Below are 15220 nucleotides of genomic sequence, written 5' to 3' on the forward strand. Positions count from 1 at the left end.
CCCTGGCTCACAGGTAGGCCCTGCCTGTGAACAGCCTTGGTGTTGCAGCTGCTCTTGGCCCACTCCCCTTGGCCTTCCATGATATTCCTGATGTGCTCTCCTACTGTTCCTTCCAGGTTCCTCTCCCCAGGAATGAGCCCAGCTCTTCCTTTGAATATCTGTGACCTGTGACCACCTGGCACAGCAATGCCCCTTTACTGCCTGTGAAATCTGGCTCTGCCTCAGGGCACTGGCACTCCAGTCAGGAGCCAGGAGTTTCCCTTGTCATGCCTGGGAGTTTCCCAGGTCTGTTCCCTTTAGCCCAGGCTCACAGCAGGCTCTAATCAGCAGCCCATGTGCCTTTGAGCACCATGTGCAAGGTGTCTGCTTTTGTCCTATCCCCTTCCTAGGCTTGATGTGCCAGCTTCCTCCCGCCCATGGTGGCTCAGAGCACTGTCCTCTGTGACCAGGCACTCTGGGGCTCTTTGGAGCCACTGTGTCCCTTTGTGCCTGGCGGGCTCATTCTGCAGTTGCCAATTGTGGCAGTCCTTACTTTGCCCAGGAATTGGAAATGCACAGACAGGCCCAATATCTGTGAACAAAGGTATTTTTATTGGCACTATTAAGTCAGCTCCAGTATCTGCATGCACACAGGGGAGGAGTGTGGGAAGGATGGAGCAGGCGTTTCACACTGAGGCTGGTTTTAGATCAGCAGGCATGATCCCAGCAGGAAAAGGTTGTGGTGCAGTGCAGCCTGCCCTGGATCCTGTTGGCCCTGCTGCTCAAGAAGCAGTTTCAACTGCCTGTGTACGCATGTTGAAATCGATCCACTCATAGAAGTGTTGAGTGGAGATGTAGACTCCAGGCTGCCTTGCTCTGCCACAGCCATTTCCAAAGCTGGTCAGTCCAACGACCCACCAGTAGTCAGCACTGTTGTCCTGGCACATGAGAGGCCCACCGCTGTCACCCTGCAGCAAAGCAGAGAGGATTAAGGAGATGTTGGTGGCCCCTGCCTGCACTGAGGCTGTCTCCTTCTGTCCCACAGCCCCTGCCAGAACTGTATTCCAGGCAGAGGAAGGCTCTGCTCAGGGGCTGGAGCCTCTAGAAGCTTGGCTGTGAATGGCTTGGGGTAGGGTAGGGTAGGGTAGGGTAGGGTAGGGTAGGGTAGGGTAGGGTAGGGTAGGGTAGGGTAGGGTAGGGTAGGGTTCCCTCTGTCCTCTCTGCACAGGGCTCCTGGATGTGCAGTGGATGGAGGTTTTGCTCCAAGACCTCTGGGCTGCCAAGAGCACTAGCTGGGCTTTCTAGGCTTTCAGGCACAGGGGGGCACTGGGCAGGCAGGTGTGGATGGGGAGTGCATGGGAAGCCCCCACAGCAGTTGGGGGGAGCTGGGGCTGGGAGGGCAAAGCAGGCCCTGGGCTGTGTTGGGGTGGAGGTGCCCGGGCTGCTGGTGCTGCTGGGGGCTGAGGGGCTCATGGCATGCTCCTACCTTGCAGGAGTCAATGTTGCCTTCTGGGTAACCAGCACACAAGTTGTAGGGGTGGATTTCCCCTGCATACCAGTCAGTGCTGTTGCAGAGCTGGACATCGATGAGCCGGACCTTGGCCTCCTGCAGGTTGTCAGGTTTGTCTGCAGCTGTGAGCAGAGAAAGGAATAAGCCCTGGCAGCACCATGCCAGTTCTTCTCATCTGTCTGTAGGGGAGATCAATTTCCCTACGGTTTGCCTTTCCCTCTGCAGAGGCACTTGTGCACTGTGTCCCTGCTGCCTGCCTCTGGGGTGTGGGCCAGGCCCATGTCTGCAGAGGCTTGCATCGTGCAGCCTGGCTATGACCACTGCTCTGGGGAAGCCCAAACCTCCTCCCCAGTGTGCTGAGCTGGCCCAGGAACCGCTCTTGGAACTCACATCTTTTAGTAGTTCGTCCCCATCCAGCAATCCAGCAGTTGCTGAGCTCTGAGACTTTCAGAGTGGGGGTAGCCACACAGGCCAGCTGGATGTAGGAGCTGCACTGGACAGGTTGGTTCAATTGCATCAGGGCGATATCGTATCTGAAGTCGATACGCTTGTAGTCCCGGTGTATCACCACCTTGTTGATAGTGCGTGCTACAGCCCCAGGGCCTGGCCGAGACAACTGGGTGGCTCCAATCACCACATACACCAGGCTGATGTTGCTGGAAAGGAGATGGAGAGAGGGCTGAGAGCGAGCAGATCCAGGTGCCACAGCAGCTTGCCAGTTTGCAAGACCTCTGCTTGGCAAGGCAGAGAGGGAGCCATGCTCCAGCAGGTGTGAGCGCCCTCATGTCAAGCTGAAGGCTGCTAGGTAGTCTTGGCACAAGGCCAGGCTTCTCCTGAGCAGTGTGGCAGCTGGGCTGTCTGAGAGGGAAGGGGATGGGAATAGCAGGTGGAGCTGCTGACAGGGCACCTGCTGGTGTTGTGGGGATGTCCCCGTTCCCTGCTCCTCCTTACTCAATTTTGTCGAAGCAATGGGCTGCTGTGAGGACCCAGTCTGAAGAGATGAGAGACCCTCCACACCAATGCTTATTGCCTTGTGCATAAGGATGCTGGATGCTGACCATCCATGGCCAGGATGCTTCCCTGGCATTTGAGCCTCCAACAATACGTGTCAAGCCGTAGTCATAAACGTTGCTGTAGTAATAATTCGTGGGGGTGTAGGCAGGTACTGGAGCTCGGAACCCGCAGCTCCCTCTGCAAGAAAAAAGCAATTTCCAAGCTGCATCACGGCCTGCTGTGGCTCAGGCTGTGGCTCAGGCTGTGGCTCAGGCTGAAGCTCAGCCCTGTGCCCTCCCCACAAGGGCTGGCATGCACAGCAGGCCAGGGCAGCCCTTGGGGTGTGCGTCTGTCCGTGCCAGCACCTGGCTGCTGGCAAGGAACTGAGGCTGCCCCATGGCGGATGGGAAGCTGGGGCCCGGCCATGGGGGACAGGCGGGCCCTCTGCAGGGAAGGCCCCAGGTGTTGCCATGGCTCCCTCCCAGGGCCTGGGGCCACTTACCCACAGGGGTACTGTAAGCCATGTACCAGCCCAGCCACGGTGAGCAGGACGAGGAGGCCGAGCCGATTCATGGCTGCCAGAGGCACGTGTCAGCTGCAAGCACTGAGGGCTCCGTGCAGCAGCACAGCCACAGCCGCAATGCCCGCAGCAGCTGCGCTGCCCGTGGTGCCCTCGGCCCTGGGGCTGATGTCACAGAGGGCTGGGTTTCATGTTCTGGGCACCGTGGGACTCTGTGGAACTCGGGCCCCACTGGGGGAGGGGCAATATGGAATCAGTGAGCCATAGAATGGTCTGGAGTGGAAGGGACCTTGGGGATCCTCTAGCTCTGACCCCCTTGCCTTGGGCACAGAGGGATAGCTTGCACTGGAGAAGGCTGCTCAGAGCCTGACTCAGAAGCAGTCCTTGAACATTTTGAGGGCTGGTGCATTGAAGTACTAAGTGCTGACCAACAGGCCCTGGCCGAGGCAGGAACAACAGCTCTGGACAAAAAGCTGGTCTCTAGATTGACCTTCCAGCCAAATGTTTTCTATATCCACTCACGGGCAATACATGGATTTACCCTTCCCTATTTAGAAAAGGGACTAGGCCTCATCTGACCTTGTTGTAGGAGTTTAGAATCACAGACAACTCCCCTTGATTCCTCCTGAAGCCCTCCCAGGATTTGGGAGCATCCTAGTAGGAGTCTGAAACCAGATGTCACTGAACTAGAAGTCTTGGTATCTTGTTTATTCAACAGTATGTGAAAACGAGATTCACTTTCTTGGTAAAATAGAAAAGACTTAGTAAATGCAGTAAGAGAAACAATAAAGCAAAAGGTTATAATGGCTGTGTACTTGACATTCCCTCAAGAGTTCTCAATAACTGGGAAAACACTTTGTTAAATGCATCAACCTGTTGCATATTCATAGACCCTTATGTATTAATCAAAATCATCCTCCACCCCCCAACTTGTAAATCAACATTTTTTATTTTTCTCCTAGTGGCTCCTTCCTGTTGGCACAGTCCCTGATAACAGAGATCAATAAATGCCTTCCCTGGAGTTCTAGTGTTTATCACCCCTGTCTTCATCCCGATAGGATAATGTATTTTACAATTCTCTGAGTTAGTTACACCAACAAAAACTCTTTACCTCACCATGTTACAATTCAAGAAAAATACATACTTATCACATTACAATTTCTAAGTTTTGTTAATAGTTGAGCTAAAAGAAACTATGTTCATACAGCAAAGTTTTCCAGCATTATACATTGAGCATCCATTTTAATATTTGTGAAAAGCCAATAATATAATGTGGACTTATAACAGGTATGAAAACGAGGCCCACCCACAGCGCAGTCAGAAACCATGTTGCCTGTAGGGCAAGGCACCTGCAGGATTTCCCAGTTGGTGGGAGTGGTTCTCCAGTTCTTCACTGTGTCAGTGGGTTCTCCTTTTGCAATTCTTTGCGAATGATTTAACGTCCTGCTTACTTATCCATGTGCAATTCTTTGAAATTACTGCCGGGTTGAGTTCCAGTCAATTACATTTCTTCCACAGGTTGATGTCTGTGCCTTCTGTGCTGACCCTACCAACATGAAAAACAGGCAATTACAGCTGCTCTGGGTAACACCTGCTAGTGTCTCAGCAGCCTCACAGTCAAGATTTACTTCATATGATCTCATCTAAAGCAACTCTCTGTCACTGTAACCCCATTGCCCCTGGCCCTTTTAGAACCTGCCCTTGTAAGAACACTCTCGGCTGCTTACTTTAGGCCCCTGTTCTTGCAGGATGAGGCTGTGCAGTCCGTGAGGCAGGCAGCTGCTGAGGAATCCATTTGGAACAGAGAGCTGGGTGTGGAGCTGCAGTGCCAGCTGCAGATTGAGCTCTGGATGGGGGGAACCCAGGACCAGAGGCCGTGAACTGCTCACACTGTGCATGACAGAGGGCACAGGGAGCTGTGGCACCAGTCAGGGATTTCAATGGACACTTACTGGAGTTTGGGATTTTTTTGGTCCCTCCTTTTTCTCTTCTCTCAGGCAATCTTCTCCCATTTTTTGCCTAAGAGATGGGAATTGTGGATATCTAAAAGAGACAAAAATGTAGCCAAGGAGTAGAGGAAGGGGGCAGTTTGCTCCAGTCTCTGAGTAGGAGGGTTTTCTTGGGAAGTGTAGAGATAATGTGAGATTTTGGTGGAGGGGTGAGGGTCTCAGCACAGCTCCTCACTCTCACCCTCGGGGCAGAGGGGAAGGGCTGGGTTTGCTGCTGTTGTGGAAAGAATTTGCTGCCACCATTGGAATTCTGTCCTGCACTGTTTTTCTCCTTTCTATGGGTGAGCTTCTGCTTGCAAGAGCAGCTGTTGGACTGGGACCTTTCCAACACCCAGCCTCACTGGGAAGTGAATCCTGACTCCCACCTGCTTCTCGCAGGTCTTCTCTTCCAGCTGTTTGTGGCTGCTGCTTGCAGGAGCCGGGCAGCCACTGCCCAGCTGTGCTGTTTTCTGCTGCTGATTTGGGCTTTTTTGCTGCACATCAACCCAACACTCTGTGCCTGTCTGAACACTCCTTGGCTTCTGGCATGACTCCGGAATCTTTGCTACACTTGTCACTCTGGGATGGGTCTGCCTCTGCTGTTCCAATCTGTTGCTCCGAGGTTCTTGCTGCAGTCCATTCAGCTTTCCGAGTGGCATTGAGACCGGCTGTTTCCCGTGAGTTTCCAAAGGAAGCCCCTTTTCCATCTCTTCCACCGTTACTGCGTGAGACCAGCAGCCGATCCCGCAGCACAGCGCCCCCTGCAGGCGCGGGGGAATCATCGCAAGTGCCCTGCCCAGCCGGGAGCCAGCAGCGCCCCTGCTGGCTGTGCCCGGAACTGCACCCAGGGGAAAGTGCCTGCGGCTGAGAGAAGGCTCCTACTGGGTTTCTGTTCCTGTTGGTTGTTTGCCTTATTAGACACACGAGAAAAGAACTGTTAGCCCTGTATCTCATATCTGAAAACCCAGTAAGCTATAAGAATTTGAAGGGAAGGGGATCATATTTTCCATACCAAAGCAGGTTCCTGCCTTCCTTGGCAGACGCCTGTTGTTTAAACCAGGACAACAGTGAGAGCCGGAGCAGGAGCCAGTGGCTCTTTATGGAATGAGACATATGCAACTCTGACGGAGACACCCGTGCCTCCAGAATTGTTGCACAGGGAGTTCCTCAGCATTATGGCAGCCCACATGGCATTGTAGAGGAGTACCTCTGAAGCTCCCTCCTCCAAACATCCCACTTGTTGGAATTTTTGGAGTAGGAAGGAGCCTGAGGAGGAGTGTCATAACTCTGTGTGCAGAGTCTGTGTAAATGAAAAGGGTGGATTTGAGTCTCTCTATTGTTGTGATACTTGGTGCCAATTTGGGGTAATCATGGCTAGTGAGTGAGTGGAGAAGGCATGCGTGATGCCTTGCCATGCAGGTATGGTCAGCCTAATGTGGCCACAGAGGAATTGTGGAGACCCCCATATATTGTTCGGTGGCGGGACTTGAGTCTCTGCTCAAAGCCTTTTGGAGACAGGCACAGGGAGAGCCTTGTGCCCCTTGTGCCATACTATGGGGGCTATGGTCCCTGGGCACACATAGAAGGGGCTGAAAAAGGGATTGCAAAAAGGTGTTTCACATGCCTCAATATGTCTGATGTGATGGGAAATGTCCTTGGTTTCAGTGAGGGGACATCCATGGCTGAGGTTGTACAGAACTGGGAGAAGTTGTTTGGGCAGCAGAATTTTGCCAAGGCAGTACAAAAAGGTTGTTCCAGGATGACTGGGCAGCTCTAAGCTGGTCTGCTCGCTGGGCAGATTAATGGCCATCCCGAGCCCTAAGTGACACTCTTGCACTCTGTGTCCTTAGTGAGCAGGCAGCTTCTGACATTAGGAAATATTTGAAGGAGCTTATGCCAGGGTGTTGGGGACCAGAACACATTTGGGGTGGTTGTTTTCAGCACAGCCCATCTTGATTAACACAAAGGGAAGAGTGCCACCTGCCATGAGACTGGACTCCATTGGCTTGGCGACACCAGGTTGATTTTTAACTATTTTTCTTTTACATATTCTCTGTCTTCTTTACACGTGTGTTTGTAGCTCTGTAGCCTGTTGACGTATCTGTAGCTACTTTTCCCAATACTTTTCCGTGTGTATTTCCTGAGCAGAAAGACAAAACATATCTCAGAGCTCTAAGCCATGGGGGTTACAAGGCCTGAATCCTGCTTTGGTTCTTCTTGGGAACCAAGGCTGGAAACAGCTCTTTGGGACACATTTTCATAAACAAAATTTAGTTTCCATCTGGCGAGGGGATGGGGAGGGTGCGGTGGAGAATTTAGAGACCTTTCAACCGAGGGAGTAATTACTTCACCATATGTGTCCTAATTGATGATTTTTGGTGGTCAAATATGGTAATTTGCTGAGCTTGTAAAACTGTATACACCCCATATGGCGGCGGAATTCTGTAGACACATGCCATATCTGCGCCTGGAAGCCTGCAATAAACATCAGCCTTTTATATTACCTCCGGTACTAATATTATGTCAAAAGTGTGTTGTTTCATTTCTAGGTTCTTTAAGGCATCACTTGAAGCCAAGAGGACTATCCAGAAGGAGGCAAAGTGACACCTAGCCCAATGCAGTTTGAAGCCTTCTGATAGATGAAGAAACTCAACATTCACTCGCCTTCACCTTTGAAAGGACAGCAACTGCCGTCAAGAAGTCTTCCCCACGGTGTTCCTCTACCATTCCTCCTCCCACAAATCAGTATCAAAGCTAGATTGAAAAAGGTATAAATTTTGGGGCAAATTTGTACAGTTTGTAGATGATTGGTTAATTAACAAGTTTCTTTCCCATCCTGTGGTGATTATGTGCAGCACTTAGGCAAAGCAGCACACTGAGCTGCAGTTTGTGTCTGTGCACCTGGCTCTTTGATAGCCCCTTCTCTCCATTTGCCAGGCTTATACAGCCCTCTCACCTTGATTCACTCCTCCATTTCTCTGCCCTCGTCTCCTCCCAAATATGGAGCCAAGCTCAGGGATCTCCCTGGCTCACAGGTTGGCCCTGCCTGTGAACAGCCTTGGTGTTGCAGCTGCTCTTGGCCCACTCCCCTTGGCCATCCATGGCATTCCTGGTGTGCTCTCCTACAGTTCCTTCCAGGTTCCTCTCCCCAGGAATGAGCCCAGCTCTTCCTTTGGGTATCTGTGAAGTGTGACCATCCGGCACAGCAATGCCCCTTTACTGCCTGTGAAATCTGGCTCTGCCTCAGGGCACTGGCACTCCAGTCAGGAGCCAGGAGTTTCCCTTGTCATGCCTGGGAGTTTCCCAGGTCTGTTCCCATTAGCCCAGGCTCACAGCAGGCTCTAATCAGCAGCCCATGTGCCTTTGAGCACCATGTGCAAGGTGTCTGCTTTTATCCTATCCCCTTCCTAGGCTTGATGTGCCACATTCCTCCAGCCCATGGTGGCTCAGAGCACTGTCCTGTGTGACCAGGCACTCTGGGGCTCTTTGGAGCCACTGTGTCCCTTTGTGCCTGGCGGGCTCATTCTGCAGGTGCCAATTGTGGCAGTCCTTACTTTGCCCAGGAATTGGAAATGCACAGACAGGCCCGATATCTGTGAACAAAGGTATTTTTATTGGGACTATTAAGTCAACTCCAGTATCTGCATGCACACAGGGGAGGAGTGTGGGAAGGATGGAGCAGGCGTTTCACACTGAGGCTGCTTTTAGATCAGCAGGCATGATCCCAGCAGGAAAAGGTTGTGGTGCAGTGCAGCCTGCCCTGGATCCTGTTGGCCCTGCTGCTCAAGAAGCAGTTTCAACTGCCTGTGTACGCATGTTGAAATCGATCCACTCATAGAAGTGTTGAGTGGAGATGTAGACTCCAGGCTGCCTTGCTCTGCCACAGCCATTTCCAAAGCTGGTTATTCCAACGACCCACCAGTAGTCAGCACTGTTGTCCTGGCACATGAGAGGCCCACCGCTGTCACCCTGCAGCAGAGCAGAGAGGATTAAGGTGATGTTGGTGGCCCCAGCCTGCACTGGGGCTGTCTCCTTCTGTCCCACAGCCCCTGCCAGAGCTGTATTCCAGGCAGAGGAAGGCTCTGCTCAGGGGCTGGAACCTCCAGAAGCTTGGCTGTGAATGGCTTGGGGTCCTGTATGGTAGGGTTCCCTCTGTCCTCTCTGCACAGGGCTCCTGGATGTGCAGTGGATGGAGGTTTTGCACCAAGACTTCTGGCCTGCCAAGAGCACTAGCTGGGCTTTCTGGGCTTTCTGGCACAGGGGCGCACTGGGCAGGCAGGTGTGGATGGGGAGTGTGTGGGGAGCCTCCACAGCAGTTGGGGGGAGCTGGGGCTGGGAGGGCAAAGCAGGCCCTGGGCTGTGTTGGGGTGGAGGTGCCCGGGCTGCTGGTGCTGCTGGGGGCTGAGTGGCTCATGGCATGCTCCTACCTTGCAGGCGTCAATGTTGCCCTCTGGGTAACCAGCACACAAGTTGTAGGGGTGGATATCCCCTGCATACCAGTCAGTGCTGTTGCAGAGCTGGACATCGATGAGCCGGACCTTGGCCTCCTGCAGGTGGCCAGTTTTACCTGCAGCTGTGAGCAGAGAAAGGAATAAGCCCTGGCAGCACCATGCCAGTTCTTCTCATCTGTCTGTAGGGGAGATCAATTTCCCTACGGTTTGCCTTTCCCTCTGCAGAGGCACTTGTGCACTGTGTCCCTGCTGCCTGCCTCTGGGGTGTGGGCCAGGCCCATCTCTGCAGAGGCTTGCATCGTGCAGCCTGGCTATGACCACTGCTCTGGGGAAGCCCAAACCCCCTCCCCAGCGTGCTGAGCTGGCCCAGGAACCGCTCTTGGAACTCACATCTTTTAGTAGTTTGACCCCATCCAGCAATCCAGCAGTTGCTGAGCTCTGAGACTTTCAGAGTGGGGGTAGCCACACAGGCCAGCTGGATGTAGGAGCTGCACTGGACAGGTTGGTTCAATTGCATCAGGGCGATATCGTATCTGAAGTCGATACGCTTGTAGTCCCGGTGTATCACCACCTTGTTGATAGTGCGTGCTACAGCCCCAGGGCCTGGCCGAGACAACTGGGTGGCTCCAATCATCACATACACCATGCTGAGGTTGCTGGAAAGGAGATGGAGAGAGGGCTGAGAGCGAGCAGATCCAGGTGCCACAGCAGCTTGCCAGTTTGCAAGACCTCTGCTTGGCAAGGCAGAGAGGGAGCCATGCTCCAGCAGGTGTGAGCGCCCTCATGTCAAGCTGAAGGCTGCTAGGTAGTCTTGGCACAAGGCCAGGCTTCTCCTGAGCAGTGTGGCAGCTGGGCTGTCTGAGAGGGAAGGGGATGGGAATAGCAGGTGGAGCTGCTGACAGGGCACCTGCTGGTGTTGTGGGGATGTCCCCGTTCCCTGCTCCTCCTTACCTAATCTTGTCGAAGCAATGGGCTGCTGTGAGGACCCAGTCTGAAGTGATGAGAGACCCTCCACACCAATGCTGATTGCCTTGTGCATAAGCAATCTGGATGCTGACCATCCATGGCCAGGATGCTTCCCTGGCATTTGAGCCTCCCACAATACGTGTCAAGCCGTAGTCATAAACGTTGCTGTAGTAATAATTCGTGGGGGTGTAGGCAGATACTGGAGCTCGGAACCCGCAGCTCCCTCTGCAAGAAGAAAGCAATTTCCAAGCTGCACCACGGCCTGCTGTGGCTCAGGCTGTGGCTCAGGCTGTGGCTCAGGCTGTGGCTCAGGCTGAGACTCAGGCCATCTCTCAGGCTGTGGCTCAGGCTGTGGCTGCGGCTGAAGCTCAGCCCTGTGCCCTCCCCACAAGGACTGGCACGCACAGCAGGCCAGGGCAGCCCTTGGGGTGTGCGTCTGTCCGTGCCAGCACCTGGCTGCTGGCAAGAAACTGAGGCTGCCCCGTGGCGGGTGGGAAGCTGGGGCCCGGCCATGGGGGACAGGCGGGCCCTCTGCAGGGAAGGCCCCAAGTGTTGCCATGGCTCCCTCCCAGGGCCTGGGGCCACTTACCCACAGGGGTACTGTATGCCATGTGCCAGCCCAGCCATGGTGAGCAGGACGAGGAGGCCGAGCCGATTCATGGCTGCCAGAGGCTCGTGTCAGCTGCAAGCACTGAGGGCTCCGTGCAGCAGCACAGCCACAGCCGCAATGCCCGCAGCAGCTGCGCTGCCCGTGGTGCCCTCGGCCCTGGGGCTGATGTCACAGACGGCTGGGTTCCATGTTCTGGGCACCGTGGGGCTCTGTGGAACTCGGGCTGCTGGGGGAGGGGCAATATGGGATCAGTGAGCCATAGAAAGGTGTGGAGTGGAAGGGACCTTGGGGATCCTCTAGCTCTGACCCCCTTGCCTTGGGCACAGAGGGATAGCTTGCACTGGAGAAGGCTGCTCAGAGCCTGGCTCAGAAGCTGTCCTTGAACATTTTGAGGGCTGGTGCATTGAAGTACTAAGTGCTGACCAACAGGCCCTGGCCGAGGCAGGAACAACAGCTCTGGACAAAAAGTTGGTCTCTAGATTGACCTTCCAGCCAAATGTTTTCTATATCCACTCACGGGCAATACATGGATTTACCCTTCCCTATTTAGAAAAGGGACTAGGCCTCATCTGACCTTGTTGTAGGGGTGTAGAATCCCAGACAACTCCCCTTGATTCCTCCTGAAGCCCTCCAAGGCCTTGGGAGCATTCTTGTAGGAGTCTGAAACCAGATGTCACTGAGCTAGAAGTTTTGGTATCTTGTTTATTGAACAGTATAAAAACAGGACCCCCTCACAGAAACCTTGTTACCTGTAGGTGAAGACACTGGCAGAATTTTCTTGCTAATACTGGTTGTCCAGTATTGCAACAGTGGCTTCCCCGAGTTGATGGGCAGACCTGAATCATGGTAAAGTATTAAGGTAACTTGTGATGTGTCTTTTTTCATCACTGTAAGCCCAGAGTAGGCAGTCTTTTTTATTAATTATTAGATTCATTAGCTTATCCTTTTGCAATTCTTTGAAGTTTTCAATTACAGTAAATTACACTTATTCCTGAAATTGTCTGTGTCTTCTGTGCTGACCCTGACTGTGGGAAACGCAGAGTTCCACACTGCTCTGGGCAACCTGTACCTTAGTGCCCTGGAGTGATTTACTATGACAGCGTATTCAAATATCCTCTGCTCTCTTTCCACAAATTGTTCCTGTATCTTTGAGACCCTGCAACCCCAGGACCTTGTGTGTGTGAGGTTGGGGGAAAGCAGTGTTTTTCTTTTGGATGGATGTTTTTTTAAAAGCTCCCTGCCCAGGTTTTTGAGGGGTCTGTGTGGCATGATTTTATCATGGGTGGCTTGGTTTTTGCCTAGGCAAAAGCTTTTCCTTTCCTTGTCTTGGGCAAGCTGCAGTAGTGATTTTTGGGCTGCCTGGAGGCAAACTGAGCAGCTGCTTGTCCAAGACCAGGGATATCACACTGGTAGGAGCGGAGCTTTCCCACTCCAACCCAAACCACTGTGAACTGCATCAAGCTGTGGAGAGAACACACCAAGTGGCTCCAGCCCAGCTATTTCACCTGCCATGGCTGTTCTGCTGTTCTTTGCCATGTGGAGGAGGTCAGCATCAGATGAGCCACGAGGCCTTCATCTCCTGCTGGGCCTTCATCTACTCTGTGAGGCCCCTGCTTTGCAAAGGGGGAGAAGTTGATGCGTATGGGTATTCTCCAACATTTTGGGTCTCCTTTTGTCCTGGTGGGGTGGTGAGGTTTATTTTGATACGTACAAGTTATTTACTTTTTATTTTTTTCCTGCTTGTTGGGACTTGGTTTGTTAATAAAACATTGAGGTTTGGGTTTTTGTTTTGTTGTGTTTTGTTTTCACTTTCATTTATTAGTATTTATTCCTTAGTGGCGGAAAAGGATTCTTGGAAGTCTAAAGAAGATAACCCAGATGGTTCTCTTTTAAATTGTCTCAAAATGAGACAAAATTTGTTGCCCAACTTAAGGGGAAAAGAGAAAGTGAAAAATAAAACAAAATAATATTCTTGTCTGAAAGACTTTGTATTGAGTACAACAGTCAGTGGTCACCATGCTGCCTGCTTCAATAATGGCTTCCTGGCACCTAGGCATGTTTGCTTATCCTTATGAATTGGCAATGTTGGCCCTGGTATAGATCTTCTTCATATCAGGGACATGAATCAGAATTGCTGTGTTGATATGCTCTCTGGTAATGATTTATGGAAAGATAACATCAGAGGCAATGAGAGTTATTTGGGATGTGTATTCTCTGCTGTTTACCTGTGCTGGTCTTGGCAGTCATTTTTGGGGATTTATTAACAATTACACAATTTTCCACAATTGGTGGAAAAATAGGGGAATATATTTCCCAGCCTTTTATCTCCTTCCTCTTCAGATCTGGCATGTCACCTTTTGAGAATATTCAGCTCCCTCTGGATGTTAAAGATACCATATTTTCTTTTTTTTTAAATTCTGCTAACTCTCCTCCATAAGACCTACAGAACATTTTGAATCAGGGTTGAGATTTCCAGAGAGGTTATCCAGACATCTGGCTCAGTGGTGGAAAATCCTGAGTGATGTGGGATGTGGAAGGACATAGGCCAAACCCTGTGATGCCTGGAAAGGAGTTCTCTGCCTCAATAGTTTGGAACTTTGCCCCTGAACAAATTCAGAATACAGCTGAGGTGGGGAACTATCTGAAAGAGAATTACGACAGCTCTAAAGAGAAAAAGCTCATTGCAGTGTGCTGGGCCCTGGGTAATGCTTATTGCACACTGTAGACACTGCAGGGAAGCAAATACAGCCAGAGGGGCAGAAGGGTGAGTGAGAAGACATCCCAGGCTCTCTGGCTGCAGCTAAACCAGATGGGGAGCCTAAGCAAACAGCAATTGCCCTGGTCCAGAGAAGGAAACACAAAACCAAATCCATTCACCCAATTGGACGATAATGGGGAGTCAGGACCCTCACAGCCAGCAGAGGAATTGGAACCAGAAATAATCACCAAGTTGGCGTTCTTAGAAAGCCTTCGCAATCTGAGAAAAGATCTCAGCCAGGGGCCCAATGAGTCTATATTAAATTGATTGGTCTGAATCTGGGGCATCGCAGGCTATGGTACGATTTTGGATGGTACTAAAGTGAGGCATTTGGGATCCTTGTCACATGGTGTGGGTATTGACCAGGGGATTGCAAGGAGACCCAAACCTCTCAGCCTCTGGACACAGCTCAAATGTGAAAGAAAAATACCTACGCCCAGAAGTTCTCTAAATGCATGAAGGCCTCAGGAAGACCATGGAGCAAGAAATCCAACACTTAAGAAAACTGGCTAGAAGTCCTTTTCTCAGATGGCAACCCAGACACTAAGAGTCCAGACATTGTAAAATGTACAGTGATGTGGTTCAGACTTGCACAATTCTGGCTGCAAATGTACACCCCTACCATAGCAACACTGCAGTGGAAGGAGAAGGATGAGACAGACAATAGTGCAGTGACAAAGAGGCTCTGGTACTATGAAGGCATTGTGCACGGCCCAACAGAAACAAAAATCTCAGCTGTGGAAACACACCTGGTGGAGCATGTACTGAAAATGGAAGATAGGATTGAAGAGGCCCATCAGAAATTCAGGAAGGAGACTAAAGAGGACCTTCTCCGAGTCTCATCGCAGATTCCCTATTATCAGGGGCAGATGACCCCAGCTAGGGAGATGGGGTACACCCCAAGAGTGGATCTGTGCTTCTTCCTGTGAGCATGGGGAAGATATGAGGTGGGATGCAAAAAATCATTTCTGTTCTGGCATCAAAGGTGTATAAACCATATTCCTCAACTCCTCCATTTCTCTGCCCTTGTTTCCTCCCAAATAAGGAGCTAAGCCCAGGGATCTTGTCCCCCTGCCTCACAGGTTGGCCCTACCAGTTAACAGCCTTGGTGTTGCAGCTGCTCTTGGCCCACTCCCCTTGGCCTTCCATGGCATTCCTGGTGTGCTCTCCTACTGTTCCTTCCAGGTTCCTCTCCCCAGGAATGAGCCCAGCTCTTCCTTTCAGTATCTGTGAAGTGTGACCACCTGGCACAGCAATGCCCCTTTACTGTCTGTTAAATCTGGCTCTGCCTCAGGGCACTGGCACTCCAGTCAGGAGCCAGGAGTTTCCCTTGTCATGCCTGGGAGTTTCCCAGGTCTGTTCCCATTAGCCCAGGCTCACAGCAGGCCTACTCAGCAGCCCATGTGCCTTTGAGCAGCACTCACAGGGTGTCTGCTTTTGTCCTA

The 15220-nt window shown here is 51.8% G+C and overlaps 2 protein-coding genes across 2 annotated transcripts; both read right to left on the reverse strand.

Annotated features, from left to right (window-relative positions):
* Positions 1–761: 761 nt before the first annotated feature.
* Positions 762–3055, reverse strand: LOC116993340 (acrosin-like). The gene is made up of 5 exons (XM_033053737.1): positions 2985–3055; positions 2441–2680; positions 1880–2145; positions 1466–1611; positions 762–947 (listed from the first exon to the last, which is right to left on the reverse strand). Exons 1-5 carry the CDS (start codon positions 3053–3055, stop codon positions 762–764), a joined length of 909 nt encoding a protein of 302 aa, XP_032909628.1.
* Positions 3056–8773: 5718 nt separating this feature from the next.
* On the reverse strand, positions 8774–11067 carry LOC116993343 (acrosin-like). Its single transcript, XM_033053740.1, has 5 exons — positions 10997–11067; positions 10393–10632; positions 9832–10097; positions 9418–9563; positions 8774–8959 (listed from the first exon to the last, which is right to left on the reverse strand). Exons 1-5 carry the CDS (start codon positions 11065–11067, stop codon positions 8774–8776), a joined length of 909 nt encoding a protein of 302 aa, XP_032909631.1.
* Between the last annotated feature and the right edge of the window lie 4153 nt (positions 11068–15220).

The sequence above is a fragment of the Catharus ustulatus genome, chromosome 3 (assembly GCF_009819885.2).
Source record: "Catharus ustulatus isolate bCatUst1 chromosome 3, bCatUst1.pri.v2, whole genome shotgun sequence".
NCBI lineage: Eukaryota > Metazoa > Chordata > Aves > Passeriformes > Turdidae > Catharus > Catharus ustulatus.